The 26,766-nt window shown below is 56.9% G+C and overlaps 1 protein-coding gene across 3 annotated transcripts in view; it reads left to right on the forward strand.

Moving 5' to 3' along the window:
• RASSF5 (Ras association domain family member 5) overlaps window positions 1–26,766 on the forward strand; it is an 88,041-nt gene that overhangs the window by 58,559 nt on the left and 2,716 nt on the right. For all 3 annotated transcript variants that reach the window (XM_075529541.1, XM_075529547.1, XM_075529553.1), the window contains 3 exons: window positions 23,257–23,367; window positions 25,132–25,429; window positions 25,807–25,922. In XM_075529541.1, coding sequence (XP_075385656.1) covers window positions 23,257–23,367; window positions 25,132–25,429; window positions 25,807–25,922 — 525 coding nt within the window. The remainder of the gene's footprint in view (window positions 1–23,256; window positions 23,368–25,131; window positions 25,430–25,806; window positions 25,923–26,766) is intronic.

Here is a 26,766-nt window from a genome sequence, read left to right on the forward strand (position 1 = left end):
CATCGGGCACCAAGTATCGTCTGCACAGCTCCCGGCCTCATTGTGCCCAACAGGCCCCAAAGGACCGCAGTCTCATTCTCTTGGGTCCTGTTGTTCATCAGGTGCCACCGTGAGTTCTGACTCATAGGGACCCCACAGGTCCAACTGCCCCCAGAGGGCTCTCAGCAGACCCACATGGCCTTTCCTCCCACAGGGCCACTACGTCAGTTGGACCACCCATCTTTCCGTTGGTGGCCCGGGGCCACCTGGACGGATGGAGGGAAGGGCTTCCTCCCTGAAGGGCAGGGGCGGTGGGTATGGCCCCAGCCTCGCCCGGACAGAACAGGTCACTGGATATTCAGAACTGCTCTCAAGGAGAGTTTAGTGGGCTTGGGAGGGAAGGCAGAGGGAAAGAGGGCCGGGCCCCCTCCCCTGGCTGAGAGCAGACTGTGAGGAGGCCGGCGTGTGTGCTTGACTCAGGACCGGGAGAAGTTTCACTCTAAGGTTTCCGACTTTCATTCTGCGGGTGTTTGCCCCTCGCTCAAAGGTCCACGCTGTTTCTCTCTTCACCCTGGGAGACCCTTCTGGAAAGGCTTCCAAAGAGATCCTGCCACATGCCGACCTCATTCCGACCCCTATCCCGAGGGTTCTCCCCTCCCCAGCGAGAGACTGCATCTGTGCTCCCGAGAGAGAGAATTTCCCTTTCCTGTCTCCAGGGCAAAGAGTTGACGTGAGGCCCCCATTTGGGAAAGGCCGGGCTCTGTCTATAAATAGCCCTGTCAGATCAACCTGTGTCAGCTGCTCTGTCGGTGCCCGGCTGGAGCAGAGCTGTCAGACTCCTGGCTGCCGTGCCCACGGCCGATGTGGGGAGTCAGCACCCATTTCCCCCGCAGTGCCTGAAACTGCCCTCCCTTTGGTGGGGGGTGGGAAAGAGGGGGAAAGCCAAACCCGAAGAAAAGCCCAGTTGCTGCCAGATGGCACCCACTCATGATGGCGGCGACCCCTGTGCCATAGAGTGGGACTGTCCCCTAGGGTTGTCTTGGCTGACATCTTTAGGGCAGCAGATCGCCATCTCTCTCTTCCGTGGTGTGGTGGGTTCGAACTGCCAACCTTTAGTATAGGAGTCGAACATCAGCCATTAACTCCAGAGGGAAAGTCTCCCCATTCCACAGAGAAGATGAAGGTCTGAAAGGTCAAGCTCTTCCGTTAGCTTGGGGCCGGTCCTTGAGCCCCTGGCTCAGGCTCTTTCCAGCAAGTGGCAGCTCCCCCAGCTATGACCTCACCCCAGGACCCCTGAGGCCTTGTTGTGAGTCACAGGGACTCGGCTTCAGGAGGCTGAGTCAGGCTCTCCAGGTACTTTCCCCCAGTGCTGGGTAAGATTAGATCATATCACAGTGGGATGCTGGTGGCTTTGGGGAGAGCCAGCTGTGTGCTCAGGCCACGCACGCCCAGTCCCACAGAGCTAGCCCAGCCCAGCAGAGACGGGTGGAGGGATCTGTCCAGTCACACAGCAAGTTTATGATGGGTCAGGGACTAGCACTGGTTCTGTTCGACAGAAGGTAAGGCTTGGTGGTTTTTGGGGGCTGGGCCTGCAGCCCACTCCTCCCATCGGATCCTCATTCCTGTCTGGAACTGACCCTGGCCACAGAGCCAGTTTCTGTCCCCATTGAGATGCCTGCAGATGGTGTCAGGGACAAGGAATTTTGAGGTCTTTCTGCATGTCCAACAGGCGCCAGGAGCCCAGGCTCAGGAACCCATGCAGGGCAGTGGGGAGTCGCTCTGGGGACAAGTAGAGCCTGCTTGTTGCAGACTGTCAGAGCCAGAAGGCACCTGGCCTAGCCATCCCACTGCACATGGAGAAACTGAGGCCCAGAGAGGCCACGTGTCTGGGTGTCTGGTCACCCAGGCGGAGCCAGGACTTACACCTTCTCATGCTCCTCCCAGGCCAGTGCTCCCTCCAGCAGGGTGGAGCTGGAAAGACCATTAGGGACCCTCAGCCCCCCGGAGGCCTGCATGCCCAAGGGGACGGTGGGTGGCCCCCGCATGAGTCCCAGTTCACTGGAGGGCAGTGAGCTTGGTTGTATTGTTTCGGCGCACAGTCTCAGAATCGGACAATGTCATACGTTTAAGAGTTCTTCTTGCTGCCTGCCCTCCAATCCACCTCACTTGAGAGTCCGTCCCCCCCCCCCCCGTGCCCCTCATCCCCCCGTGCGTGTTCTCTGTCCTTGTGGAGAACAGAAGGTAGACCAGAAGGGCCATCCTTGTATGTGCATGTGGAATACACACTCTGTCTCTCTCTCGCTCTCGCTGTCTGCTTCTCTGGTCTAAACCTATACCATCGCCTCTTAGAAAACTCAAAGAAGATGCAAAGAGGAAGGGGGGCTTCGAGGTCGGTGTGTAAAACCACTCTCTATTCCGTTCCTGCACTTGCCCACCAGCACCAGCCCAGCCAGCTGGCCCCTCTCTGGACTCTGCGGTACTGCCAGGCACACCAGCCAAGCCTGACCGCCCTGGGGCCGGCCAGGGAAATCCCCACCTCTCTGCCAGCAGCAGCAGGCCCACCCAGGCCGCAGGCCCAGCACCTGCCCCAACCTCTCGGCCTGAGAGAAGAGAATGGGACACTAAAAATAAGTTAGCTCCAAATATGAGCAATAAAAATAAAATGAGAAGCCTTCAGAACCATTAGACCTTTTTTTTTTTTTTTTTAATGGGCTGTCACGGAGGCCTGCACAGCCTAAAACTAACCTTAAAAAAAATACCTCTGCTGGCACAGCCAGACAGCAGCCTGACTTTTCAGGGAGCGGTCAGTTCTCCCCTTCCAAGGAGCGCTGCCAGGGCCTGCTGCTAGCTCGGCCATGGACAGGGTCACTTTTCGACTGCGATCGCAGGCACTGCAACTTTTGAACTCACGTCCCTTTCCAGGGACAGTGAGGCACCAAGGACTTGGTTACCGTGGCAGGCACAGAATAAATATTTCTTTTAATAGATAAAACCCAATTTCCAGTTATTTGGCAATAATAAAAACAAAAAACTAAACTCCCTACCCCTGAGTTCATTTTGATGCCTGGTAACCCTACAGGATAAGGTAGAACTGCGCCTGGGGTTCTGAGACTTACAGGAGTAGAAAGCTTCATCTTGCTCCTGAACCGCCGCTGGGGATTTCAGACTGCTGACCTCATCGTTAGCAGCCCAACACATAACCCCTACACCCCGACAGGGTTTCTGTCTGGCTCTGTTAGAAGTTCCTTTCTCCCTTGAATAATAAGGCTGACTCAGCACTCGGGGTGTAGGGTCCCACAGGGAGCTCTTTATGGGCCTAGCCATGCTGTGCTGTGTGCTTTCCACACCTGCACACGATTGGCCAGACCTCAGTCATGTGGACACACCTGACCACAGGAAGATTGGGGAACCAAGGACAGCTGTCAGTCCCCCCACACCGAGTGGGGGTTTTAGGGGGGGACAGGAAACTGCACTGTGGTGAACACTTCTGCCTTCTATCCTCTCAGCTCCAACCAGACGTTGACGGTTCGAATCCATGCAGAGGCAATCACTTTCCAACAAAATCAGCCACAGGAAACCACAGGGCGGGCATTGCTACTCCGACACCTGTGGGTGCTCTGAGTAGCACAGGTGCTGCCCCTCCCTGCTCACCTGTGTCTCCACAGAAGCCTCCTTTGAAAGCTCAGCTTAAGCCTGGTTGGGCAAGGGCGGTGGGTGATGTGTGTCCTTTGACCTCTGTAATGCTCCTTCGTCTGTCACCGAAGGGTTGGCCCTCCTGGAATGGGATCCTGTCTCCCTGACTAGACTGCACTCCAGGAGGGCAGGTGCTCCTTCTTGCTTGGCGCTTGTCTTTCACACCTGCTGTGTTTCCCCAAATAGTTGCTCCAAGGTGGTCCACAGCCCTGCATCAGAACGGAGCAGGGAGCCTTTAGGGCATGGAATCAGTGGGGTGGAGGAAGCTCAGAGCATGGAGCCGCATTCAGCCTTCTCCTCCCAGCATCCCTGTGCACTGGCAGCGGCCAGGTCACGTCACTTCTCCAGCCCCTAGGGCTCCCGGTCCTTTTCTGCAGGAGCCCTGCGATGACAGCCTGCCCTATTTCCTCCCCGAACCAAGAACCCCTCCCCTCTTGTACAGGAGACCTGGCCTAGTAGGTTCTTCTGGGCCAGGTAGGAAGTTTAGGTGCTGGTCCCAAAGTTCTCTTAGCTGTAAGGACTTCCCTTGGTGGTGTGATGGGCTCCAGGTTGAGTTGCTAACCACAAGGGCAGCAGTTCAAAACCACCAGATGCTCTATGGAAGAGAGATGAGGATTTCCACTCCCCTAAAGAATTACCATCTCAGAAATCCTACTCTTTCCTGTAGTGCTGCTGTGAGTCAGAATTGACTCAATGGCCATACTTTTTTAGTGAGTCCCCAGGGTGGGGATAGGAGGAGGGCCAGCATGGGTAACACGGGGGTCAGCCTCACACACATCCTCCCCAGAACTCCTCCTCCAGCGTTACCTGGGACTTACCCAAGACCTCCTTCCTCACACAGCATGGTCGGCCCACCCTTCCTTCCCCTGTGTCCCAGATTCCTCCTCCCCTGCTCACCCCACCACCATCATCATCGTCGTTGTCTTTGTCACAAGTTTAGACTATTCATGGCTGACTCCGCTCTGGCTTTTCCTGATAAAGCAATTCCAGCTATAGTTTGGGATACATACAACATCCATCCACCCTAGCAGTTTAGGGGATAAGGAACAGATATTACACGGCTGCATCAAGCCCTGCTTCTTAGCTGAGATGAATGGAGCGGTGCCACTCCCCACCCCCACCCCCGCCAATCTGTGTTGTGAACCCCAACACCTGGCCTATTGGATATGGGTTGTCTTTGTCATGTCCACATGGCAGCCTTCTGTAGGGTGTGTCCTAAATCAGACTCCTCTGAGATATAAGAGATTAAAGGTGCAAACTTGAGATGTAGGGGTGGGGGGGCATGTCACAGAAGATTCCCAGTCAGGCATCAAAGACGCAAAACAAAACAAAAATATCATATTGATGTGAATGAGAGGGAGCGTGGAGTGTAGACCCAAAGCCCATCTGTAGACAACTGGATATCCCCTTACAGAAGGGTCACAAGTAGGAGATGAGCCAGTCAGGGTACAATATAGCATTGATGAAACATACAACTTTCTACTAGTTCTTTAATGCTTCCTCCCCCCGCCCCCCACTATCATGATCCCAATTCTGTCTTACAAATCTGGCTAGACCAGAGGATGTACACTGGTACAGATAAGAACTAGAAACACAGGGAATCCAGGACAGATAAACTCCTCAGGACCAATAATGAGAGTAGTGATACCAGGAGGGGATGGGGAAGGGGGCAAGGAGAATAGGAGGAACCAATCACAATGATCTACATATAACACCCTCCCCAATGGACAACAGAAAAGTAGGTGAAGGGAGACATCGGTCAGTGTAAGACATGAAAAAAATTTTTTAAATAAATGATCAAGGGAGAGAGGGGAAAAAACAAGGAGCTGATACCAAGGGCTCAAGTAGAAACTGTTTTGAGAATGATAATGACAATAAATGTACAAACGCGCTTGACACAATGGATGGATGGATGGATTGTGATAAGAGTTGTATGAGTCCCCAATAAAATTATAAGCAAAAGAAACAAGAAGACGCCCAGTTTCATGAAGACTGCCCCTCTATGAGCAGAATGCCTCTATGAGTTTCCAAGACTGTAACTTTTTTTTTTTTTAATTAATCATCCCAGCCACCCCCTTGCTCCCCCAGGGCATGTGAGGGAAGGGAAGGAGGCTGTCAGTGCCTCCTGCCTCCTCTGACCCTTTGTCAGCCCGCCTCCACCAGGGCGCTGTGTAGTGTGACTCTCACTGGTTGGATCCCTGCTAGAAGTAGGCCATGAACTCAGGCGAAAGCAGGAGGAGGGAGGCAGCCAGCAGAGAGCCCGTGCCAGACAGGCTGGTAGGATTTCTCTGCTATGAGCCCACTCAGCCGCACTGTGGCGGGAAAACCGTTCTCCGTAATAACAGGGTCATCGTGTGTGTTAGTCCAGGGGGACTAGAGAAACAAACCCAGGGAGACTCATAGGTGTATAAGAAAGAGTTTTATATACAAGAGCAGTTGAACATTGAGAAAACATCCCAGCCCAGTCCAGATCAAGTTCTTAAGTCCAATAATAGCCCATATGTCTGACACCAATCTGTAAAGTCCTCTTTAGTCTCACGCAACACGTGCAGTGACGCCGAGTGCAGGAAGATCACGGACTAGTGGGTGGGAAGTCTTGTGGATCCAGTGGCGTTGTAAGCGTCTCAGCGCTGTCAGGGGTCTCCTCGGGCCTCCTCCAGCTCAGGGCACAGGCAAAGCTCCATGTGTCTTCTCAACAGGAACATCTCCCTCTAGCAGGGAGGGAGGGAGTGTCCCAGCTCCAGGGAGTTGTTTATCTCCTTCACACCTCCAGTTGAGGTCATTGAGCTGCCACCTGATTGACAGGCTAACTCTACCCCTTCACTCTTACGTCTCAAATTGACAACAGATTATGTAACAACCATCCCTTGCGTCGGAATTGACCCCAATAACGTGAAGCCACAAAGTTGGGTGCCTCTGTTGAGTTGATGTGTGAGGTTGGCCAATGGGGAGATCCTATCCATGCAGCCCAGCCCCAAAGCCCAGGCTTCCTGGGGAGAATCAAGTTTGGAAAAGCTTCCCCTGAACTCAGACCTCCCCCTGGAGCGCTGACTGCTGGCTGTGGTAAACTGGCTTTCTCCTTCAGCCAACCTCCTGCTGCTAAAATTCAGACCCCTCCTCCCCTCCCTACCCCTGTTCTAGTCTCAGGAAATCTGGTCACCTTATTCTCTGATCCCCATTTCATCAGTGTCTAACTCGGAAGCCTCTCTGGCTGTCATTGTCATCTCCTGGCTCCTTCTCCAAAGTCAGGCGTGCTGTATAACTGATGTGCTGGCTACGAAGGGCTGGCTCCACTGACCTCCAGAAGCCTGACCGGGATTAGCCCTGCGTGTGGCTTCCCACGAGCCTCTGGAAGACGCACACGGCTACGGACTGAGATACTAGCCCCAAAGTTAGCATTCCAACCCCCCTAGGGCTGTCTTGGAAGACAAGCCTGGCAGTCACTTTGGTGGGGGGTGGGGTCCAATGGACCCCACAGCATCCTGCTGCTACCCTTAGTCTTTTGCGCTGTCTGTCTTCAAGGTCCTCACAGACATGGACACGGTGTCTGCGGAGCCATATCTCTCTGAAGGCAAAGAGCCTTCCTCGCCTCTGCGGAGCTTCCGCTGATTCCTGGCATGCTCCCTGCTCCTTGGTGGCCTGCAGGGGCTTGAGGATGCAGGCTGTTTGGAGAATGTTGCTGGCCTGCATTTCTCTGAATGGGCAGTGGTTTTCTGGGTCAGGGGCTGTACCTGTTCACCATTTGTCTGTGGTACTGGCAAAGACAGGCACTTGGAGCCGCTCTCTCTACCCCCAAGAGCCCTAGGAGGCTCCCCAAAGAGCACACTGGCACAGCCTGCCATAGGGCAAGCTGGGTCACATCCCACCCCAGGACTGGTGCAGAGCCGCTGGCTGTGGCAGGAGTGGATATCGTAAAGAAAGCGCCCACGGAGCGAGCAGCAAATGCCAGGACAACTTTCCAAACAGAGCAGCAGCCCCCTCCTGCTGTGATTGCTCAGCTGTTTGCCCTGGAGGAGGTGGGTGGGGGACAGGCCGGGCTGGGTCACTAGGCAACCCCGGCCTGGCACCTGCCGGCAGGGTTTTGAGGCTGTTCTTCCAGTGGAGCCTCGGGCCCGGGCAGAGCCGCCGGTGAGCAGGCAGGAGCGGGATGCATTTTCTGATCACCCTCTAGCTGCCGGGAGAGCAGTTTGGGGAGGAAGGAGGGATATACCTTTCATCCTTTAGGCTTTCCCAGTGTGATTGCTCTTGGTTGTGGCACACGCAAGAAGCCCTCCTTCTCCGGGTACAGCTCAGGGATGCAATGACCCTCCTCGTCCTGTGCAGCCCCCCAGCAGCAGCAACTCCCCGGTCAGCCCCCCACTGCCCATGGGAACCCCCCCTTCTCCCCTCCCTCCCATCTCTGGTGACCCTGAATCTGTTTCTAGGGGCCATGGCCTTATCCATTAGCTGCTGGGGCTTAAGCTTCGAGGTCTGTCTCTGCTTATTTTGCATCTGGACGAGCAGGCAGCCTTTGGTCGCTGTGCGTGGCGTGTTTTGCTCGGCGTCAGGTTTACAGGGCTCATTCAAGCGGTGGCCGCAGCTGGACCACACTTCTCTTTAGGGTCAGGTCGTGGACCCCATGTGTTCACCAGTCATCTCTTGAGGGGCCTTTTGGTTATGTCCCCCCACGTAATTTGGAGCAAGTGACATTTTGCTGTTTGGCGCTGCCGGTGGATTTGAGCATGCTGGGTTGGTCCCTGGAGGGCCTGAGCAAGGGCACACTGCTTGGGGTCCCAGGACCTCCCTGGAGCTTGAGGCTGGGCCTGGGGACCCTTGGTCCCGAGGCTCCATGCCACGCGCCCTTGGAGAGGATGCTTGCATCCCCAAGCTGCCCTTCTTCCTGGGTGATGAGGGGAGAGCTGTCCCCCCAGAGGCGGCGAGGGTCTGTGGAGGCCAGGCCAGGTTCAGGATCAGAGAGCCTGAGACACCTGGAGTTTGACACAGCCACCGGTGGGCCTTGAACTGACTGACAGGGTTGGGGTTTGAGATTGGGCTCGTGATTAGGGGGGTAGGCAGGGCACTCAAAGAGAAGCAGGACTTGGAGCTGTGCAGGGAGAGGGTTAGCATGTGTGGCAGTCATACTCATAGTTCATCGCTGTGGGTTTGGCTTTCTTGGCCCTGGTTGGGGTTCTGGGGGGAAGGGTGGGGTGTCGGGCACTGTTCTGCATGTGTCCCCAGTGCAGACTCATCTGATCCTCGAGACACCTAGCCAAGGTGGGTGCAGTAGTCACTGTCACTGTTCACGCCCCACAGTGAGGCGCAGATGGGGTCCACGCTCTGGGGTCACTGTGTTTGTCAGGGTAGGCTTGAGAAACAAATTCATGGACACTCTCATATGGTTAGGAAAGAGCTTTATATACAAGAGCAGTTGAATATTGAGAAAACAGCCCAGCCCAATCCTAATCACGCCCATAAGTCCAATACTAGCCCATATGTCTGATACCAATCTATAAAGTCCTCTTCAGATTCTCACAACACGTGCAATGATGCCAAATGCAGGGCAGTGGGTGCAAAGTCTTGTGGATCCAGTGGCAGTAGAAGCATCTCAGCGCTCTCAGGAGTCTTCTCGTGGCTCCTCCAGTTCCCAGGGCATGGGGTCTTGTCATGTGCTCTATGCCATGTGCCTTGTGTCTTGTCAGTAGAGCGACTCTCAGGGAGTGAGCAGAGAAAGAGAGAAGTGTCTCCCGCCGCCAAGGAGGAAAAAAGACAGCAACTCCCAGAATCCTCAGGGGAAGACCATGCCCACACAGAAGCCTCATTGGCTATACACTGATTGACAGGATAGACTCCACCCCTTCCCTCGTAATCCTCTCAAATTGGCGACAGATATAACTACCACAGTCACACAGTGGGAAGTGGCAGATCCGGGATCTGGACCCAGTTGTGCCTGGAAGCTTGGGCGTGGGGCACACGGTGCTACAGGCTGAGATACACTGGTCGGTGTGCACGGCGATCGGCTTCCATCCAGGCTACACCAGGGAGCAGGGCTGTGTTCTGAGTGGGCATGGCAACGGGTGGGGCTTTGCGTTCTCGCGCCAAAGCCTGCACTCCTGATACCTAAGTGGCCTTCCCAGCCTGCTGATCTTAGAGTTATCTGGGGCCCCGAGGCCCAGAGATACTCACTCAAGTGGCCCCATGTTGGCAGCAGTTCCCTGAGAATGGTGTCCTTGGTCAGGCGATGTAGATGCTAGAAGTCATTTGCTCCCCATTGTTTTAGGAGGGGACACACACACACACACACACACACACACACACACACACACACACACATACACACACAGCTACATCATAACCAGTCAGGAAGACAGGTTTCATCATCACAAGTTGAGCTCTGAGCCCCTGCTTGTTAGAGGAGCCAGCACAGTGCTGAGAGGAACCCCCGTAGGCAGGGGAGGAGCAGCAAGCTCTACCATCGCCCCAGCTCTGCAGCTCCAGAGAAAGCCCAGGCCACCAGGATGAGGGCCACCAAGAAAATTACTCTTCCCTGGAGCAGGGACCCGTTAACTGGCGTGAGCCCCATCCTGCGCACCTTACCTTCAGGAGTCAGCCTGCTTGCACCTCTGTGGAACCTCCTGTCTCCTGTCCTGCAGGGAGCCGCCCCCAGTGGTGGCGGCAGGTGCTGCTGGGGAGCCGCTTGTGCCTCTGCAGCCCACTGAACAGGGCAGCTGCATGCTCCTCCCAGAGCCTGTGGGCTGACTTCCTGGCCCTAAGGGGTGGTGCCAGCTGGAGGGTTGGCAATGGGGTTTGCTCATACGTGGCCTCGGTTCTGAGATACTCTGTATTGTACACACACCTCTCGGCTTCCTGGTGGTGATCTGCGTTCTGCCCATTGTGCTCTGTCCTTCCCACCTCTGCTGCCTGCCCTGCGTACAGTGAGCAGCCCCCAACAGCCTGTCCACCCTGGGACCCAGGGGTGTCATTCAGAATAGGTAGCAAGCAGACCATAGGAGCACCTACTGGCAGCACTGGGAACAGTCGCCCAGTGGCCTGTCTGGCGTGCCATTGCTCACAGGAATTTTGCTGTGTGGGAGGGCCCTGAACACAGGGCCCCTTGGTGGATCAGCTCCCTGTAATCCCCAACATGGAGGGACCAGAGTGGATGTCTGCCAACCCTGCCCTCCCTCCTCAGGCCACCTCTGGGCTCAGGCAGAGTCTGAGTCTGCGCAGTGCTTTCTCTGAGGGCCTGAGGGGTGGCACCATCTACCTGAGGGACCTGCCAGAGCAGGGCCGCTCTCAGGGTGCACACAATCGGTGGGGGGGGGGGGGAGAAGGGACAGGGTGTTGCTGAAAAAGAGAGCCTGGCCCTCCCATCACAACCACCCAGGAGCCTTCCTCGCCCTGCCCAGGTCTGTGGTCTCAAGCCTGTCAACAGGTGAGCCCAGGACCCCCAGGTAGATGCCTATAGAGAAGGAGGGCAAAGTGGGGCAGTCTCGACCCAGTCTCCCCAGTCAGGTCAGTGATGGCCGCAGACAGCCCCTGACCAGATGCTGCAGATGAGTGAGAACCCCGTCTCCCCAGCACCGGGCCAGTCATCATGGAGGGGTCCCAACTCACGGTGACCCCGCGGGGGCAGCCTAGAAGCCCCTCTCCATAGAGTTCTCCAGGCTGTGTCCTTTGGGAGCCGACAGCCAGGCCTTCCTCTCTTCTTTTTCCTCTAAAGACTTTCTCTTGTGTACGGGTGAAGGCTTACAGAGCAGGCCATCAGCTGGACACCCAAAGGTGCAGACGCATTCTAGCTCATCTCACTCAGTGCCCCCCTCAATGAAATAACACCCACACCACTCCTCCCTGTATTTCCCAGGGTTTTTTGTTTTGTTTTTAAAATCATTTTATTGGGGGCTCCTATAACTCTTATCACAATCCATCCATCCATCCATCCATCCATTTGCCCTCTACTTGAGCCCTTGGTATCGGCTCCTCTTTTCCCCTTTCCAGGATCTAACCAACCTCCTTTCCAGGAGGAGTTGAGCATCTGGGCTAATTGCACCAGCCAGCAACCCCACCCGACACCCGGGCAGTGGGAGGGGCCCCAGGCCTAGGTCCCTGCTCCGTCAGCCTTTGTTTCCCACCTCCCTGTGCTTGTTGATTCCTGCAATGTCTCCCTGCTTGACTGTCCACCCCATGGCCACGGTGTCTGTCTTGGTCACTGCGCCCGCTCCAGCATGCTCACGGCCTCAGGAGGTACGCTGACTGATAGAAGGCTCCCGGGCAGCCCTGCAGGGCACACAGATGCCTGGCCAGGGGCCTCCAACCTTGGGATGGGGGTGGGGTGGGTGGAGGGCTTCCCGGTTTGTCAGGATTCTCCCCTTCAGTTCACCAGAGGAAGCAGCGACTGCAGAGAGAATTCGGGGACACCCTGAAAGCGCACCTCGTCTCCCTTAGCTGCCCCACTTCTCCTGCCTCTCCGCTGGTGTCACCGCATTCTGGGATATCCTGAGGAGAGACAGGCCGTCTGGCATGGGTCTGTGTGGCTTAGAAAGTGGCAGCCCCTGTGAGCACCAACTGCAGTCAGTCAGTTCTCCTTCCAGCAGAAGAGCCAGGACCATGGGCCCCCCCATGGTGGTGGGCAGGGACACATAGAGGAACACCTCGGGGTGGATGGTCCCCCAGCCAGCCCTGCAAGATTCAATTAGCCAGAGCTCCCGCTGTCAGGAGAGGTGCAGCAGGCCTGGGCACGAGAGGAGGTGGGGGCTGGTCGCCTGTTGGCTTGACCCTGCCTACCTATCATTTGTCATTCTCCCTTCCTGCTTGCCTCAACCTCCCGAGTCACTGGGGTGGGAAAAGAATGCTGAGCTGTCCCAGAAGGGCCTCAGGCCTGTGAAATCTCCCAACATGAGCTGGTTGCCAGCCTGGGGACTTGGGGCCCCCCTCCAGCAATGAGAACTTTGGGTCAAATTGTCAGCCACAGCTCAGACATCCCCCTTGTGATCTGGTCTGCAGGAGAAAGAAGTGACAGGGTGCTCTGCTAAACTGCTCCCCTAGACTTCCCTTCTTGCTTCGCTGGCCTTCCCTCTAGGGCCATAGGAGGTTGGGAAGCCAGAGGGGGCTCTCTAAACCGGGACCGGCCCAGACTGGAGGGAGAACCTCCGGCCAGGGTCTGGAAGGAAGGCCTGCGAACTCCTCACAGCTCAGGTTCTCTGCAAGGTGGTGGGACCAGTTCATCCTGAAGCCCCTTCCACGTGTCTATGCCCAGGATTTTGTGCCTCTCTTGTCTGTGTCCCCACCCCAGGGAGCCCCCAAAATCCCACACACCAAACTCACTGACATTGCGTTCATTCCGACTCACTGTGACCTTTGGGACTGGGATTTCCCTCAACTGTAACTCTTTATGGGAGTAGAAAGCCTCATCTTTCTCCCTCAGAGCGGCTGGTAGTTTCAAACTGCTGACCCTGCACTTAGCAGCCTAACAAGTAACCTCTGTGCCACCAGAGCTCCTCCTGGGAGGCTCAGAGAAGACATTTCCCCTAGGGTCCTTGCCTGGCTGTAGCAGCTTCCGGGAGCAGGGCAGGGCTGCCCAGGCCAGCCCTGGGTTTGAGCCATTTCTCTGTTCACCTGGCAGGAGCATGGTCTGGCCTCTGGAAAGACCCTTCCCCAGGGGGTCTTGGGATGAGGTTGGTCAACATGCTTAGAAGGGTAGGAATAGGGGGTTGAACTCCTTATGTAGAAAGTAAGACCAATGCCCAACTTTAAGGGGACCAGACAAGACCAGCTGGTGCCCCAACCCTCGGGGACTTTAACTGCTGCTTCTGAAGGAGTCTTCAGAGAGTCTGCCATCTGGGAGCTGCCCCCCATCCGCTCCCCACTTCACTGCACAGCACTGAGACATGGGGGGCTCTGGGCATACAGAGACAAAAGGGTGTGATGTTCTAATGGAGGAGACAGGTTGTATCCTACCCTCACTGCCACCCTCGGGGAATCCAGCGCTGTAACTGGGGCACGCACGGCACCGTTGTTAGAAAGGCCTTTAATTCAAGGACAAGTGGGGAGCTGCAGACATCACCTCCAGGACGGGTCGGGCCCAGGAGTGTGGGGCAGACTCTGTCAGGGCTCCTCAGGCTGACTGGTCAGGTCTGGGGTGCAGGAGAGAGGGGAATGGGGGGAGGTGGATGCAGGAGGGACACCAGTATCAAGAAAGACCCGCTAAAAACCCCAAACTCGCTGACCTCCAGTCAGTGCCAACGCACAGCGACCCTGCATGACAGGGTAGAACTGCCCCTGTGGGTTTCCGAGACTGGAAGTCTTTACAGGAGTAGACAGCCTTATCTTCCTCTGGGAGAGCAGCTGGTGGTTTCAAACTGGTGACCTTGCGATTGGCAGCCCCCAGTGTCACCCATTCTGTTCAACCGCCAGGAACCTGTGAAACTTTTTAGGGAGTGAGAGAATATTTCTCAGGGGAAAATTCCTGTGGGCCCTTCTCAGTAGGATGGGGGACACGAGTTCTGCCTGGACCCCCATCATAGACCTCTAAGCTGAAAAGAAGGTTTCCTGAAAGCCAGGGGAGATGATGGCAGAAAGGGGTGGGGAGATGAGTCACCTCCCCTCACAAATCGGTGGACAGGGGCAGTCCCAATTAGAATTCTCCCCTTCTGTGCCAGACACCCAGATTCAGTCCCCGGCTGGTGCTCCCTCTGCTTTGCCACCATTCATCTGTCATTGGGCCTGTGTACTGCCCTGAGGCTGAAGAGGTTTCCCTGGAGCTTCCAGACTGGCAGGTTCTAGGAAAAAAGGCCTGGCGTTCTGCTTTTGAAACTCAGCCGGTGAAAACCCTGCGGACACAGCAGTCTGATCCGCACCCGATCATGGGGCTGGACAACATGTTGGTCTATTGCCCATGGGGCCACTGCGAGCCAGGGGCTGACTCTGGGGGGACTAATCTCACCAGCAGCTGTCTCCTCATTACCTCTGAGCTGTGGACTAGGCCTGCAGACCTCCTGCAAGACCCTTGTACCAAACGGGAAGCCTTCCGTTTCCCTGTGTTTGCTTTGAGCTTGCGGTGTTTCTTTCTTTTAAACACTCTCGTCATTACTTCTCTGGGCTTCGTTTCATGTATCAAGCACATGTTCACCGAGGCCCTCCTGTGTGCGGGCCCCATTAGGGAACCAGGCAGAGTCCCTGCCCTGGGCTCAAGCTGCAGGGATGGTGTGATAACCCTCAGAGGCAGCAGGGCAAGTGCACCCCACGCCACAGCCTGGCCCGGGGGAGAGTGGGGGCCAGCGAGCAAACTCAGGATGGATGCACGGTGCTGTTTTTAAAGGAGCACATGAGCCTGCAAGGAAGGGGGTCTCCTAAGGCTGTGGTGGTCCGCCGGCCTGCTTGGGCTGGGACGTGCCTCGCTTTTAGCTCTGAGAGCCTGGCATCCCAGGAACCCCCCAGTCCAGGCCAGCCTCGATGGTGGTCTGCCCTGCCTGTATTCTGTCAACTGGAAGCACGGCCCACACGGCTCTAGGAGCCGTCAAAAGCATTGCCATTCATCCAAAACTCGCAAGAATTAAAAAAAAACCTTTTAGGTTAAAGATTATTTTTTAATATAGGAGAATATATTTGTCTTGATACCAATGTAGTCATAAAAAGATGTGTAATGGGAGAAGGGCCATTGTCCTAAAGGCAAACTGGGGCCCATGGAAATCATCCAGGGTCCCTGGGCGGGAGGGCCTGGTGGGATGAAGGCTCAGGACAAGCTGGCTCACACAGACTGCGGTCCAAATGCTCCTTGGTCCTCCCAGATGAATGGCCGCTGAGGGCAGGATGACACTGCTGCTTTAAACATAGCTTCACTGCTGCCCGGTAGGGTTGATTCATGGTGACAGGACAGTGGGGGCTGCCCGGGAGGGTTTCTGAGGCTGTAACTCTTTGCTGAGTAGAAAGCCTCCTCTTTCTCCCTGGGAGCAGCTGGTGTCTTGCTGATGTGTGATCCCCTTGGAATCTCCACTTCAGAGGCGCCCTGCTGGGACAAAGGTTGAATGCTTGCTGCTAGCCAAAAGGTGGGCCATTTGGAGCTACCCAGTGGCTCCAGAAAGATCTGTCCCCATGAAGATCACAATTTAGAGATTCCTACTCTGTCCTGGGGAGGGTGTGGAGTGGGGTCCTTATGAGTCAAAAACCAGCTCCATGACACCCAGTAGCAGTGCCACAATGATGTCAAGGAGACCTGTTCTATGCATCTCTCAGGCAGAAGGACTCTGAGTCCCAGTGGGATTGACTGCCCCCGTGTGCAAAGGACCACGTGTGCAAAGGCCTGGAGTACGTACGGACTCTGTGTCCAGCAGGGAAGATGAGTGAGCAGGGGACAGGCACAGCCCTTCCTCAATGGGCCGTGCGGGAGAGGAACCCAGATCTAGGACAGGAACCCCAAGCACACCTCCTCCCTGTGGGCCATTTGCTTGTGATGTCGAGGCTCAGCCAGAGCTTGGATCCAGGCCCCTCTGGCCTCCCAAGGGAGCTCTGGGGCCTAGGTGCTGACCCACTCAGAGGGTCCACCTCTGTTGCTAGACTGAAAGGACCACCACGAAGAGCAGGCACTCAGTGGAGCCCAATGTCCTCTCCCGCCCCACATGCCTCCCTCAGGGAGTCTCATCTGGCCTCCATCGCACACCTGCCAATCACCTGGAGCCAATCTGGTGCTGGCCCGGAGCCAATCTGGTCCGGAGAGCCCTTTGATGCTATGCTCCTGCACCTCTCCTACAGGAGACCCCAGGGGCTCCCAAGGACTGGACTCCACCCCTTCCCTTTCATCTCCAGTAGGGGTGTGTCTCTTTCCCAGCCTACCCCTCCCCTGCACCACTTCCACATGGGCAGGGCAAAGGCGTGGAGCCCCTCCCTTCCTCTGCTAGGAATAACCTTTAGGGAAAAACCCCACCCATCAGGGAATCTCCAGCCCTCTTATCTATGGCTGGGACATTGGACAGCTCCAGGGAGGGACTGACTGGTAGGAAGAGCCCCTCACTGCCAGGGGTGTGGCTGGGGGGAGCCATCCCAGACAGACCCCATGAGAAGTAGGAGCCGCCCTGGGACTTCCTCTTCCCCATCTGCCAGGGACCCAGTGAAAGGGCACCCCTGATCTCAAATGGGGCCAGGCCCCAGCCCAGACAGATGGGCGCCTGCCCCTGACCTTCCGAGCATCCCATTGCATCTCAGGCAGGCCTGAAGGAATTCCAGTGGTGCTGGGGGTCATTCCCACCAGTGGTTCCCCGCCGGCATGGGCCTGGAGATGGCTCTCCCCCCAAGGAAGGGGCAAAAAGGCCTGCTGCCACCGGATGTGCTAAGAGCTGAGAAAGAGGAAATGTGGGGCAGGCTGTTGTTGACTGGCTTCCGGGTGTGTTTGGTTTGGGTTTCTGGAGCGGTGAGTTAAGGTTACAGGCCTCCTGGGCTTGGCTGTGGTGCGCGGGCCTTGCTGCCAAGGAGAGGAAGCCCAAGGCAAGCAGGAGAGGAGAAATGGATCTGGGAGCTCAGGGCGCTCTCAGGAACCTCTGTAGAGGGCCAATTATTCTGGCTGCAAAAGACGTACCCCTTTGCCCCTGGGCCCCCATCCCCACGCCCAATTCTCTGAACCAGAAGAGGAAGCCGGGGTGAAAAGCCACCCCGTTTCACTGCTAAAAAGTCTTAGTGCTGCAGGGGGGGGGGGCAGGGGGGCTACACTTGGCCCACTCTCACTTCGTGATTTCACAGACAGGAACCTGAGGCCCCCAGGGGGGAAGTGGCTCCCTGGAGGTCACAGGTCACTTGGTGGCCTTGCCTTTCTGTTCCCAGAGCTGGAGGTGAGGCCTTAGCACTGGGGAGGGGGGACGGAGGGTCCCCCAAGAAGTGTGGCTCTCTCTCCCTCCAGGGAGCAGCTAACTGGGGAAACGGAATTAACACACGAGAAACAATAATTAAACAATAAAAGTAGTATATAATTACAGACTATGACTGTAGGCCCTGGCAGGAGCGGGTTTAATATTAGCGGCGAGGGCCCAGACAGGCAGGGATTTGCAGCTTCAGGGCAACAAGAATCAGAAGGCTGTGGGCGGTGGTGGGGAGCCGGGAGGGAGCCTGGCTGCCCACCGCATCCCCCTCAGCCAGCTCTGCCTCCGGGTTGAGAAGCTGGCAGAGTACAGAGAGTAGCAATCAAGGGACAGAATCTTCGTCTGCTTGGCGGAAAGGTGCTGTACGTGAGACTGCAGGCCGGAGAGGCCCATTAACCAGCCGCAGGAGAACACCAGAAATGGGACTCGCCACAGAAATCAGATTCCGGGAAGGCAGTGCCTCTCTCCGTGTGGGAATGAAGGCCTCAGAGCTCTACCAGAACAGAAGGGCACGCGTGTGGGGAGGTTGCTGTGGGTCAGAGATGGTTCATGGGGGAAAGTTGTGGGCCAGGGGGAACTCACAGGAGCCTAATTATGCAGTATGGGCTCTGGATGGGACAAGCAGGTTGGGGCATCGAACACACCCTGAGGTGCCTTGTAAGTAAGGCCTAGTGAACTTCTTCCCTCTGACACACCTGGGGAGATCGTGAGGTGGAGTAGGGCAACTGACGCCCCAGGAGTGTGCTCAGTACCCCCTGCCCCACCTCCCCGCCAACACAGAGAGTGAGCTGTGCCATGAAGGAGGGTCAGTTCATTCGGAAGAACACCCAGAGAAATGGTCTCCATGCAGACTCACACCGGAGATGCCGATGGACATGCTGGAAGGGCGCTGGGAGCTTGAGCCTTCCTGGGCCTCAGCTCTTCCCCTGTGTGATGAGCACCCTAGGACAACATCTCTCCCCGAGTTCTCTGGGGACAAGCTGGGCCCTGCAGGACGAGCTGAGCAGGGCCCGGGGCGCGCCTCCCTGGGACAGAGAGGCCTCCTCGCCAGCGTCAGCACTGCGGTCCTTCAGGGTTGGCATGGCCCAAGAGGGCCGTGAGTCAGGCCCTGATGGACAGAGAGATCTCCTAAGGGCTCATAAGTGAGGAGTGTCCCTCCCAAGTCACGTCCATCTGCAACCTCCGCCTGTGACCACATTTGGAATCCGGTCTTTGCAGATGTGATTAAGGTAAGGACTGAGATGAGGTCAGCATGGGCCCCAAATCCAATGTGAGGGTCTTGGAAGGGGCCGGCAAGGGCAACCCGGAGAGGAAGGGCCACAGGAAGAAGGAGGCAGTGATGGGAGGGATGCAGCCCCAAGCTGAAGAACAGCAGTGGTCCCGAACTGGACGAGGCAGGGAGAGATCTTCCTCAAAGCCTTTGGAGGAAGTGTTGGCTCTGGGCTTCTAGACCTGGGAGGGAATGGGATTCGGTAGCTAGAAGCCATGCAATGGGTGGTGTGTTGTCCCAGCAGCCTGGGAACAGCAAACAGCCGGACAGACAGGCGACGTATGTGGAAAACGGGGTGCAGGAAGGTAGAAGCTGAGGCAGTCGAGAAAAGGACAGAGAGTGACGTGTATGGGAGAAAGCAGGTGTGCCCGGTCCTGCAACACACTCGCACATGTTGGGCATGAGCCCACTGTGGGAGCCACCGTGTCACTGTCTCTTGTTGAGGGGTGTCCTCTTTTTCACCGACTGACCCTCCACTGGACCAAGCTGCGATGTCCTTTTCCAGGGACGGTTCTTTCCTGAGAACGCGTCCAGAGTACCTAAGGTAACGTCTCAGCGTCCTCGCATCCAAGGAGGACTCGGGTTGTGCTTCTTCCCAGGCAGCTCTGTTCTTCCGGCTGTCCCTGGTGTTCGCCGTGTTCCTCACCAGCAGCGGCGAGTCTTCAGATGCGTCCGTTCTCCTTTGGCCCTCCTTATTCAGTGTGGTGTCACTTACCCCCCCACCCCCTCCGGGCGCTTCTAATGGGATCCTTTGCAGAGCAGGCAGGCTGTATTTGAAAGGCAGTTTAATGGGCAAGTTCCAGGCTTGCTCTGCCAGCCGTGGGAGGTAGAGCTCTGTCCTAAGCCCCAGCACCCAGCCCACGCTCCCCATCTATCTGTGGCCCAATACCTGAGAGCTAAGCGCAGAGGCAGCCCTTCTCCATGGCTGTGGACACAAGAGGGGGGAGCTCGTCTTCACAGGCCATGGGAGTATAAGTGGGAGAGGGAAGGGGAAGACGGCTGAGCCATGTGCCCATGCCAGGGGATTCATCCAAGCAGATCAATTTTGCAGCACATGTGCTGCCCCGCAGGAGAGACCCCTGCCAGCCTGGACCTATGTTTGTCGATCACAATAAAGGTCCCCCTTCCACCTCCATGTTGGGCCATGCCGGAAGACAAGGCAGTGGCCACCCAGTCTGAAGCATCGCACTCCCAGGCCAGCGCCTATCCTTCTCTTGACGGCTTGAGAAACTAGCAGGTGGTAGTCTCTGCCTCACCCACAAGGCGCCCTGATGGCGCCATGGTGAAGTGCTTGGCTGCTAACCCAGAGGTTGGCAGTGTGAGACACTCCCCCCCACCCCCACCCCATAGGAGAAAGATGTGACCATCCGCTTCCATAAAGCTTCGGAATCCCTATGGGCAGTTGGGTCCTGTCCCCAAGGTGGCTCAGCAGCACACAGCAACCGCACTGCCCTCTGTTGATGACTTTCCTGATCTTGTCCAGGGAGCGCACACTGCCTTGTTTGTAGGCCATGCTGGGCAACTGGGGTGCCCCACACGGCCGCCTAAGTGTTCCTTCTTCGCAGCTGGAGGGGGCCCTGGACTTGCTAGTGATGGCCCTCTGCCAGTTCTCAAACTGAGCCACACATAGGAGTGCTGGAACCCCCTGCCCTGGCTCTCCCCCAGACCAGGGCTTGTCAAGAGTGCAAGTTGCGTACATGCGACTCTGACGTCAGATGTGAAGGATAGTATTCAGGTAACGGCGATTCATTTGTGAGAGTATCGTGTGTGGCTCTCGAATAATATTTCAATTGTCTGCCGACCCCTGACCCAGACCAGTGACAGCTGCACCTGGGGCTGGAGCCAGGCAGTGATGCTGTTACAGACTCCAGTGTCTGAACGACTCCACCACGGGAAGCAGGGCAGTGAGCCCCGAGGGCAGGGCTTGCTGGCTGGCCAACGTTGGGAGGTGATTCACCCCATCCTGGGGCAGATCTCACAGCAGCTTGTGTGTGGGCAGCAGCCACCGGACCTGGGTGCTGGCATTCCAGGCCACACACGGGCTTGAGGCCTCCCAGACAGGCTCCTCCCCAGGCGTCCCGGACTTCTTTGGATCTTCTCCTGCGTCAGCCCTGGAAGGCGGGGGTGCTTGTGGTCACTTACATCACGTCCCCAGGTTTGTGGTGGGAAAGGAAGAGAATCTGTGGGTCTATCTGCTGATCGAAAGCGGAACAGGAAGGAAGCAAAGCACTAGGCAGAGGTAGCCATGACGCCCGCAGTGTCCAGAACCGGCCCCGGAAGGAGGCCTTTTGCAGCCTCAGGTCTACTGTCTGGTCCAGACCTCCGGGAGCTTCTGGAATTGCCTTTCCTCACTTAACTCTCTTTCTGTGTGCAAACTTAGATGAGTGTGAGCCCCAGACTTGGGTGGACTTGGCCCCAGTCCCCCCCACCTGGCTACTTCTTGGTGGTGGGACCGAGGTCGTGTATCTTAACCTCTGAGCCTCCACGGTCTACTCTGTAAAATGAGAGAACCCCCCCTGCCATCGAGCCGATGGGGACTGAGGGCGAGCCTATGTAGGGTTTCCTGGACCGTGACTCTAGCTGTACAGGAGCAGACAGTCCCGTCTTTCTCCCTCAGAGCCGCTGGTGGGTTTGAAGCGCCAACCCTGTGGTTAGCAGCTTGCCATGTGGACGTACCCAGCCCAGAGCGGTTGTTATCGGGGACCCCGGAGGGAAGAGCACAGAGAGGGCTCTGTGGGGAAGGAGGCACTGTGCTGCTGGAGATGGAGAAAGAGGGCAGGCTCCTCTCTTGCCCACGGGCCTGAACCAGGTATCTCTGTGGGACGCAACGTGCGGGGAAGAAGTGATGGGGTACTGTTTGATGTGACGTGTTCACCCCACCTGCTGGCTGACGGGCAGAAGTCGGGGCTGGCCCTGCTCTGGGTATCCTCTCGTGTTCAGTTTTACATGACACGGTCTCAGCTCCGCCACCAAGCTCAGACACCTCGGCAGGCAGCGTCCGAGAGGCAGGGCAGAGCCCTCCTGGGCTGCACAGGTATCACGGCCTCCCTGGGCCTCGGTGTCCCCTTTTGCCAAAGGAGAATGCTGATCCGCCCCGAGTCTGCTAGATTTCCCATTATCAGGCACATGCTGAGTGGGCTTGGACAGCAGGACGGACCAGGAGTCTCATTTGGTTTTTCACATTCTAACTGTGGGAGGGGCTTTAGGGCAAGTTCTGAACACCGCCTCTCCGTCACTCAGTTGTCTCACGGTAGGGTGGGGTGTGGGGTGGGGTCACAGACTCTCTGGAAGAGATTCAGTGAGATCATGAACGCCAGGCACCTTTCAGAAACACTCACTGTGATGGAGCTGATTCTTCGTGACCCTGTAGGACAGGATCACACTACTATAGCGTGGCTGGTGGTTTTGAACTGCTGACGTTGCAGTTAGTAACCCAGCATGCCCCACCGTGAGGAGCCGTGAGTGCTCCCCAGCTCCCTCTGGTGCTAAGTGAACGCTGGCTGCCTGTGTGGCCAATCACCACAGTAACCAGTGACCCCCGTACCATCGCGGCGCGTCTGACTCTGGGTGACCCACGTGTTGGAATTCCACAGGGTTTTTCCTTTGCGGAAGTGGTTCGTCTGACCTTTATTCCGCACCAGTGCTAGATGGAACCGAGCCACCAAGTTTTAGGTTAGCAGCCTGGTGTCACCCAGGGACCGTCCATGCCCCTGGAGAGGAGGTTTATCTCTTGATAACTGTTGCGGACTCAGCCTGTCATCCCCACTAGTTCATCACTCATTGATGAGCATGCATCTGTTTCTTACTATCTGCAAAGAACCCTGGCAGGGATGTAGGGCACGCATGATATCCATGTGCCCGTGGCCCTCTGTGGCCTGGCCGTTCCCATTCAGTGGGCGCTGGCACCATGGGTTCACACGGAACCCTCCAGCTTCACAGTCAGCTCCTTGAGATGGACCCTGGCCCGCATTTCTCTGCATCTCCTGTAGCATCTGGAAGCATTTCCATAGCAACCCTCCATAAACCAATATAGCTCTGTAAGCCAGCATAGCTCTGCCTAGTCTGATTCCACATCAGCGTGTGGGAGCGGGCACTGTACTCCGATGCTGGTCCCTGCCACAGCCGGGGAGACTGACGCACAGCGGGTGATGCTGCTCACCCATGGGTGGCAGGCCTAAGCCAGAGCACAGGTGGGACTGGATGTTCTCGTTCTCACTCTGAGCCCATGCATTTCGCCGGGTGGGGCCCGTGCTCACTTCTCAGGCAGAGAGGCTTTCCGGAGCTCTGATCGCTCAGTGGGTTAAGCTAACCGAAAGATCAGCGATTCGAACCCACCAGCTGCTCCGAGGAATTAGGACATGAAGCAGCCGGCTTCCAGAAACATGTACAGCCTTGGAAGCCCTCGGGCAGGCAGCGGGCTCGGTTTGGTTGGTGGCCGTTGCCCTCGGAGGCCTGATAGCCACAGTGCACCCTCCCCACCTCTGTGTGTTGCAGAATGTCTGTAAGCCTGCAGAGGAGCCGCGGAGGCCGCCTACGCTGCAGGAGATCAAGCAGAAGATAGAGAGCTACAACACCCGCGAGAAGAACTGCCTGGGCATGAAGCTGGTGAGCGTGGCCCCGCCCACTGCGTGAGGCTCCGCCCACTAGCCCAGCGAGCCCCACCCTTCAGCGCTGGGCTCTCCCTTGCTTCTCGGCCTCCCCACCCGCCACCCCCTGCAGACCCCTCCCAGCTTGTGGGAGCTGGAGCGTTAGGGAAGTAGACTGGGCTTTAGAGCAGGATCAAGGATGGGGAACTTTAACTTCGTTGAGCCTTGGTGCGCGATGTCCATCTGCCCAAGGTCTTGCAGGAATTCGATGACACCCGTGGCCGAGAGCCTGGCATGGCTAGGTTCTCAGGGTTCTAGGAGAGTCGGCCGCTCCTCCTCCTTCCCTTCCTGGGGTGGACAGTTGCTGCGTCTGCGGAGGGCTCCGCAGATCGTGCCAGTGCTGGGGAGACAGGGCACCCCACTTTGCGGCCCGGCTTCAAACCGGGAGGGGAGGAAATGTTAGAAGAACCCCGCCCCCTGCTGGTGCTTGGCGGCAACTGGCTCTTCCTGGCCTCGCCCTGCTAAGAGTAGACTTGCTCAGTAGGATTTTCTTGGCAGTACTCTTTCCTGAAGTCAATCTCCAGGCCTTTCTTCAGTTAGATCATGGCCCAGTGCCAACCATTTATGCCGCCCAGTGCCACGGTCCCATTCCAACCCAAGCGACCTTGTAGGACAGCGTAGAACTGCTGCCCCACAAGGTTCCCGAGGCTGCAGCCGTTCCCCACCAGTAGCTGGTTGGTTCCAAGCACTTTCCATTAGTAGCCCGATGCTTACACCACTGTGTGTCCCCAGGCCTCCTGTGTGAGCTAAAACGCACAGACAGACTCACTGCCATCAAGTCAAAGCCCACTCATGGGTGGAACCGCCCCTGTGAGTTTCCGACACTGTAACTGTATGGGAGTAGACAGCCCAGTCTTTCTCCCGCGGAGCAGCTGCTGATTTTGAACTGCTGGGGGCAGTTAGCAGCCCAACTCGGAACCACTGTGCCACCAGGACATTTTGTGTGGACCAGGTGGGCTGATAATCCACTTGCAAATGGCCACGGGTTTAAGTCTTACTGCCTGTGGGTTCTCTAGAAAAAGACACAAGAGGCTACCTCATGCCCAGAGAGCTGTGTGCGGACCCTGCCTGCCCCAGCCTGGAGAGGGAGAGGGACCCCAGGGGCAGGGACCAAGAGAGATATTTGGGGGGGGGGTGTGAACCAAAGAGGGCACACTCTAGATGAATAGTCCCCAAGGTGGGCAATACATGCCCTGGGGGTGCTGGAATGATCCAGGGTGGCTACAGAAGCAGACATCAACACTTTATCCTAGATTTTAAGGTGATTGTATAAACATTTTTAAATTATGGAGTAACTTTTTTTCCCCCTGAAAAGGGGCATAGACCAAATCAGTTGGGGATCCTATTAGAATGGGCTTCCCTGGGGATATCAGTGTCCGCCTGGTGACTGGAGGTTTGGGGCCCTCAAAGCGCTTTGGTTGCTGGGTACCCAGGCTTCTCCTGGCCCCCTGGGGACAATAGGGTCTCTCTCCACCTTCAGGACCTCTTTGGTTCACACCCCCAAGGCCTTTGTATTGTCCCCTCCCCCCTGAGGTCCCTCTCCAGACAAGGGCAGGCAATAAACCCTATACAGGTGTGCCTGAGTCAGGAAGGAAGGGGGTGGAGCTCACTGGGATGGCAGTCTACACTAGGAACAGCATCTCCAGCCCCAGGGGCCGGAAGAGTAGAGGTGGTCAGGTAAGATGAATCCAGCCCTGACCCCATGGACCCCTTCCCCCGGCAGAGTGAAGACGGCACCTACACGGGTTTCATCAAAGTGCACTTGAAGCTGCGGCGGCCAGTGACAGTGCCGGCCGGGATCCGGCCCCAGTCCATCTACGATGCCATCAAGGAGGTGAACTTGGCGGCCACCACGGACAAGCGGACATCCTTCTACCTGCCACTCGATGCCATCAAGCAGCTGCACATCAGCAGCACCACCACGGTCAGCGAGGTCATCCAGGGGCTGCTCAAGAAGTTCATGGTCGTGGACAATCCCCAGAAGTTTGCACTTTTTAAGCGGATACACAAGGATGGGCAAGGTATGAGAGCAAGCTCCCAGCCAGGAGCTACCTTCCCCGACGACCCAGGGCCATGGCCAGGCTTGCCCGGGAGGAGTGGGTGCTCTCAGGGTCAGTCGTCCACGTGGCCCTCGGCCCCACACAGATGCTGGGCGCCTGCTCATCCCATCCGGGACTTCAGGAACCCCCATTTCTGAATCTGTGTAATAGGGAGAATCCGCCCTGCCTGACCTATTGGGAATTGTTGTGATTGGGAATTTAAACGCTGAGGGGTCTTGCTGGACTTCTTGTCATGTGTACTTCATTAGGCTGAGAGAAAGGCCATTGCAGGCTGTAGCCACCCCGCTCTACCCGCCCCTTCCTGAGGCAGGCTCCCAGCCCCCTCTCTTGGTTTGCAGTGCTCTTCCAGAAACTCTCGGTGGCCGACTTCCCGCTCCACCTGCGCTTGCTCGCCGGCCCTGACACGGAGGTCCTCAGCTTTGTGCTGAAGGAGAACGATACGGGGGAGGTGGAGGTGAGTCTGGGACACCCCCCCCCAGGTCGCAGGCACAGGCCAGCCCTGGGGCACGCAGGGCAAGCAGCTGGAGTGGCTCTGGGAAGGCAAAGAGGAGTGAGAGCTGGTCTAGAAGGTTCCTGTAAGTAAGGGCTGGACTCACCCTGGGTAGCCAATCAGGACCCATCTGTTGAGCCCATGGAGGCTGCACCTGAAGCATCTTACTGCTGAAGGCTCATCATGAAGGCAGCCTGAGAAATTCCCTGTGTCCAGGCTCGGCTGTTTCTGCTGTGAGATAGGGCATAGCCTGCCAGGTGCCGCCTCAAGAGGCCACTGGGTGAGGTCCTTTCCCGATACCCTTCTTTCGTTCTGCAAAACAGCTGCCTCCTCCAGGGACAGGGGCCTACGCGGTGTCCAGTGCCGAGGTTTGAACTGAGTGAAAGCAGGCTGCCCAGAGGGTAGGGCTCCCTGGGCAGTGCCTCAGCCCAGCACCGCTCACACTCAGCGTGGTTACTGTTGGGACTTGGGGGAATCATCTGCCGTGTGTTGTAATCAGTGGGAGCCCTTGGCCCCGGGGTGCTAGTTCTTCTGCTGTCCAAGCCACCTGCCTGCAATGGCTGTCAGCTGACTCGTTCCAGTGTGCAGGTTATACCTGATCGACCTCATGGTCCTTTGAGCTAAAAACCTCCCAGGCTGCTGCTGGCTCTGCCAGGGAGGGAGAAGACAGCCAGAGCCGGCCAGCTTCCAAAACAGTTCTGGTTGGGTTTTCTCCATTGTTGCCCCTGGTGGCCCTGGGTGGGGGGGACACCAGGCCCACGGCAGATGAGAAGGCAGAGGCCGGGGAAGCCAGAGTGACATGAGACAC

The sequence above is a fragment of the Tenrec ecaudatus genome, chromosome 1 (genome assembly GCF_050624435.1).
Source record: "Tenrec ecaudatus isolate mTenEca1 chromosome 1, mTenEca1.hap1, whole genome shotgun sequence".
Classification (NCBI taxonomy): domain Eukaryota; kingdom Metazoa; phylum Chordata; class Mammalia; order Afrosoricida; family Tenrecidae; genus Tenrec; species Tenrec ecaudatus.